We start from the raw sequence: 5,699 nt of genomic DNA on the forward strand, positions 1-5,699 counted from the left end.
TGTAATTCAAAAAATATATTTTGTAACCTAGGGGAATTCAGGTGTTCCAATCGTATATCTAATATCATTAAAAAGTATACCCGCAGCCAGCTAAAAAAGCAATTATTTTTGATACATTGTAATACAAGAAATATATTTTACAACCTAGAAGTATCATTAAGTATAAGTAACGACGAGAATTCTCGGTAAATTACTTTTCAAAAAATATATTTAATAACCTAGGGGTATACAGGTGTATGAAATCGTATATCTACCCATAATTAAAAAGTATACCCACAGCCAGCTAAAAAAGCAATTATTTTTGTTACATTGTAATACAAAAAAATATATCTTACAACCTAGAAGTATCATTAAGTATAATTAACGACGAGAATTCAAAATATATTTTATAACCAAGAGGTATCATTAAGTATCATTAACGACGAGAATTCAAAATATATTTTATAACCAAGAGGTATCATTAAGTATCATTAACGACGAGAATTCAAAATATATTTTATAACCAAGAGGTATCATTAAGTATAATTATCCATGAGAATTCTAACTTTCAAAAATTTTATAACCTAGAGGTTATAATTATCTACGAGAATTCCTATCGTAATTATTGCTGGGAAAAATATTTTTAACCGTATAATTAGGCGTTCACCGCGCGCTAGCGCGCGGGGACGCCGTGTGTCACCCCCTCCCCCGGGGGCGGCGGGGATGGTGTATATAAACTCTCGGGATTTTCGGATATTTCATTCGTTCTTCACTCGACGTTCGTTATGGCATCTTCATCTTCACTCGGTAAGCGAAAACTTAATATATCAGATGATGAGGAGGAAATAGATATTTTAGAGCAAATTAAAAACGTTAAAGAGGAAACTACTATCGAAAAAACCGGCATTGTCCCTCGATACGATATTAAACGAGGTTTAGCTAGTTACGTTACTTCATTACCAGCGTCGCGTGACGATTTTTATTTCGATATTCAAATATACAAGTACGAGGATATAAGAGATAGAGATAATAAAGATATTTGGCAATGCGATGGAAGAAGATTAAGATTTCTCGCGTCTAAAGATAGCGTCGAATGTAAAGAAATTCGATCTATCGTGAACAAGATCGCCAAGCATATGATCGATAATCCCGACAAGATCACGAAAAATTATTCGTTTTTTAACAAAAACGAATAATCAACAATATGGAATCCCAATATCTATTACTCGTATATCTATTAACGTATCTATATATACTATATACCCAATATATCAATTATCACTACTATTTAATATAAAAAAAGAAGACAATATTTACCTGGTTGATGGGATGGATATGAGACTCGAAGTTAACAGATTATCAACGTTCAAGATATGGTCTGTCGAAGGTATTAGCGTGGATGACATGGCAGCCAGCGGTTTTTATTGCATTAGCCCTAAAACCGTTCGTTGTTTTTCATGCCTTATCGCCTTGACTGGATGGAGAGCCGACAATCATCCATTGGGTGTTCATAGCCGCGAACAACCGTTATGCAGTTTTCTCCGTGCGGAAGGAAAGAGTTGTGGAAACGTCCCTATCATTGGACGTAATTTTTTCGAGGAAATGGAAAGGAAATTCTCGGGACCGGAAAATGATCGCAGCAGAGTTTGTAAACTATCACCTTACGCGTGCATGTTACAATACAGAGTCGAAATCGATTTAAAAGAAAAAGAAGAAAAACGAAAAAAAAATATATAAAACTCTAAACAATTTGATAAACTTACTCATTTTAAGATGAGTAGTTCGAGCGATTCCGAAAATGAAGAACCGCTAGATTTAAGTGTTAAAGCTAATCCTAAACAATTTTATACTTGCGAAAAAATATTAGATAAAAAAATCTCGAAAATACAAATGTAATCAAGTAGAATGTAAAATTAAATTTAAAAATTTAGAACGTATTAAATTAACCGAAGTAAACGAAACGTTTGTTAGTATAATTAATTCCATACTCTTTGAATTATTACGCAATAATCAAGGATATAATAGAGTTAGATTTTGTATTCGTTCGGATGAGTTGAATAGTCCGATAAATTTAAGGTTTATGAACATTAATGAATTAACGGCTGAAAGAGTAATAGGAGCTATAAGTCAAGTTGCTCAATCAAATCGAAATTTCCATTTACAAAGCTCTTTAGTTTTTGACGTTATTTTTTTACATTGCGACGTACCCGTTGAACGTCGATCAAAATCGTTAAAAAATAGAAATATAGTAATTTTGGATACGTTTATAAAAACGAGTTCAAATTATATTTACATTGACAATACCGATAACTTATGTTTTGGAAGAGCTTTGGTGATAGGAATTTATTTGGCTGATAAGAGATTCGAAAAGAATACGAATGAAAAGTATCAAACAACGAACGAGTCACTTTTTTTATTTTAGAAAGATAAAAAATTGTAATCACCTCCTCCAAAAAGAAAAAGCGGAGCAATTATATAAAAACGCTAATATTTCTCCGGATACCGTTAATTTATTAGATATTCAAAATTTTCAAACTTACTTAAACGAATATCAAATTATTATATTCAGAGCTGATAATTTAGAAAAATATTTTGTCGGACCTTTCAAGGAAAAACAAATTTTTTTATTGTTAGTTAATGATCACGTGCATGTAATTAAGGAATTGCATACAATGTTTGGTGGTAAATCGTATTGTTCTAAATGTTTAAAAGTATTTCACGGATATAATCAAAAGAATAATCACTTTTGCGAAAATCGAGTTAAATGTAGTAGATGTAGAACTTTAAATGTACTCCACGAAGATAAACTAATTAAACCTGTTAAATGTCGAAAATGCCATCGTTATTTTAAAGGAGAAGAAAGTTTGAATTTTCATATATCTAACGGAACGTGCGATAACTTTAAAAGTGTTTAAAATGTGGACTAGAACTGAAAGAAAAACACTCTTGCTCGAAACCATGTAAAAACTGTTTACGCGTACACGAGAGGAACCGTTGTTACGTTATGCCTCTTTCGAGAACGTACGAAAAAACCAGATATTGTTATTTCGATACCGAATCAATCGTTAAAAATAACGAACACGTCCCTGTCTTACTCGTTAGTGCTATGCAAGAAAATGAAGGGAACAATTACGAGTACGAGATATTTCGGGGGTTCGACTGCGTCGATAAATTTCTTAATTATTTATTCGGGACGAAAGAAATGGTTATCCAACACGCGACAAAACGGCTTAAAGCAACTAAACCGGTTTTTGAAAATATTACGTTGTTAGCCCATAACAGTAAAGGTTTCGATTCGTTCTTTATTCTTCGTGGGTTATTAAAATTGAACATCATACCGGATATTGTTTTTGACGGAAGCAAAATGTTGGCAATTTTTTTGAAAAATCAAAAAATGAAATTTATTGACTCTTTCAATTTCGTCTCGCAACCATTAAGATCGTTCCCCGCGACGTTTTCTTTGGGTGAAAATAGAAAAGAATTTTTCCCTTACATATTCCACACCGAAGAAACTTTGGATTATGTCGGTCCACTACCGCCGAAAGAGTATTTTCAACCGGAACATATGAAAGAAAAAGATTATAAAGATTTTCTCGAATGGTACGCGACGAAATCGAGACAATAGGTCTATAATTTACGCGAAGAACTGGAATATTATACTATCATGGATGTTAAGGTTTTACAACAGGGTATGGATAAATTTAGACAATTGTTCAAGAAGGAAACTGGTTTCGATGTTTTAAATATGAACGCTTTAACCATAGCGGGGGCCTGCACGAATATTTTCCTTCATAAATACTTGGAAGAATTTACGCTCGCAGTAGTACCGTGTAACGGCTACAGGAATAACTACAATCAAAGCAAATCTGCTTTAAAATGGTTGGCGTGGGAAGAAAAAGAACGCGGAATAAAAATTCAATCGGTTCTCTCGTTGGAAGGTGAAAAAAAGATTGGACGATACCCGGTAGATGGTTATTCTTCTCAACCCGAAATAATATTTCAATTTGACGGAGATTTTATTCACGGATGTCCGAAACATACGAAAGGAGGCGAATGGAATCCGTTATTGCAAGATACGTTTAAAAATTTATACGAGAGAACTCTGGATCGAGATGATGATATCATGTGTAATGCACCGAACGCTGAATATGTTAGAATATGGGGTTGCGAGTTTGACGAAATGTTGAAAAACAGAATCGAGGTAAGAAAGTTTTGCGATTCGTTACACTTTCGAGATCCGACAGGACCAAGATCGGCATTATACGGTGGTCGTACTGAATGCTTCAGGCTGTATCATAAAACAAAACCAAACGAAAAAATTCTATATTACGATGTTTGTAGTTTGTACCCCTTTGTATGTAAAAACAGAGACTATCCTAAAAGTCACCCGGAGATTATTACGAGAGATTTTTCATTCGATTTGAATCATTACTTTGGGGTAATGTCTTGTAAAATATTAGCTCCGAAAGACGCTTACATACCGGCATTACCAATTCGAACCAGAAAAAAACTATTTTTCGCTTTGTGTCGTACTTGCGTGGAAAACGATATACAAACCGCCTGCGCCCATAACGACTCCGAACGAGCTTTCGAAGGGATTTGGCCCACCCCAGAAATATACATGGCGGTCGAAACTGGTTACGTTATATTGGAAATCTTCGAGGTTCACCATTACCCCGAAAGGTACACCTATATCAAGGATAAAGATCCAGGTTTTTTCGGAAGTTACATTAATACATTTTTGAAACTAAAAATCCAAAACTCTGGCTGGCCTCGCAACGTTACCACCGACGAGGAAAAAACGGAATATTTAAGACTAATTAAAGAACGAGAAGATATCGAGATTAGACCCGAAGATGTAACAAACAATTCAGCTCTACGCGCGTTGGCGAAATTAGCTTTAAACTCGTTATGGGGTCGACATTGTTTAAACAACGATAAACCAAAATCGGTTTTCGTCAAGGATTATGAAGATTTCATTAAAATTATAATGGATCCGACATTGGAATTAACGGATATGCGGCCAATTAACGACGATGACGTTTGTTTAATGACCTACAAATTCAAAAAAGATTTTTGTCCGACATATTACAAAGGATCGGCAGTGTTGGGGAGTTTCGTTAGTTCGTACGGTCGGATCGAATTATTTCGAACTCTGAATAAATTAAAAGAAAGGGTTTTGTACTGCGATACGGATAGTATTATATTTATTCACAAAGAAAGTGACGAATTTCTTCCACCCGTCGGACAATTTATGGGTGATTGGACCGACGAAGTTCCAAATGGGTATATATCGGAATTCGTTACTTCGGGTCCGAAATCGTACTGTTACAAAACAAATACCGGGCATTGCGTTACGAAAATGAAAGGAATTTCGTTTAACAGGAAAAACGAACAGATAATTAAATTTGATTCGATCAAATCGGCTTTAGACACTCCGGGAACTAGTTACACTTTGGAAATCCCCTTTAACGTTGTGCGTGACAAAGCTCGGGCGAAACTACTTTTAGGAAATCTGAAAAAACGTTTCGGCGTGACTTTTAATAAGAGAATAATCGCGAACAATTTTTTATCATATCCGTTTGGATACTCGTTAAAGCAAGATGCATCGTGAAAGTCTTCGTTTAAAATCATTCAATGGTCATTGGATTTCCAATTCGTCGGAGTTGGAAGTTATCCCCGCGGAACTAGCAGCGTCGGGTCTCTTTTACTTGAACGAC

The 5,699-nt window shown here is 34.8% G+C and overlaps 1 protein-coding gene across 1 annotated transcript; it reads left to right on the forward strand.

Annotated features, from left to right (window-relative positions):
• The first annotated feature begins 706 nt into the window (after positions 1-706).
• LOC149676461 (death-associated inhibitor of apoptosis 1-like) lies at positions 707-1,718 on the forward strand. Its single transcript, XM_089838774.1, has 2 exons — positions 707-786; positions 1,286-1,718. Exons 1-2 carry the CDS (start codon positions 765-767, stop codon positions 1,714-1,716), a joined length of 453 nt encoding a protein of 150 aa, XP_089694900.1. The 5' UTR covers positions 707-764; the 3' UTR covers positions 1,717-1,718.
• Positions 1,719-5,699: the final 3,981 nt, after the last annotated feature.

The sequence above is a fragment of the Phalangium opilio genome, unplaced genomic scaffold, assembly GCF_054372755.1.
Source record: "Phalangium opilio isolate 3A_F unplaced genomic scaffold, DU_Popi_V2 ptg000046l_1, whole genome shotgun sequence".
Lineage (NCBI taxonomy): Eukaryota > Metazoa > Arthropoda > Arachnida > Opiliones > Phalangiidae > Phalangium > Phalangium opilio.

Bases quoted from the DNA above. Each gene is read 5' to 3' on its own strand.
- LOC149676461 (XM_089838774.1), top strand. From the start codon at position 765: ATGGCATCTTCATCTTCACTCG. The intron at 787-1,285 runs GTAAGCGAAAAC...TAAAAAAAGAAG, and splicing joins GGCATCTTCATCTTCACTCG to ACAATATTTACCTGGTTGAT.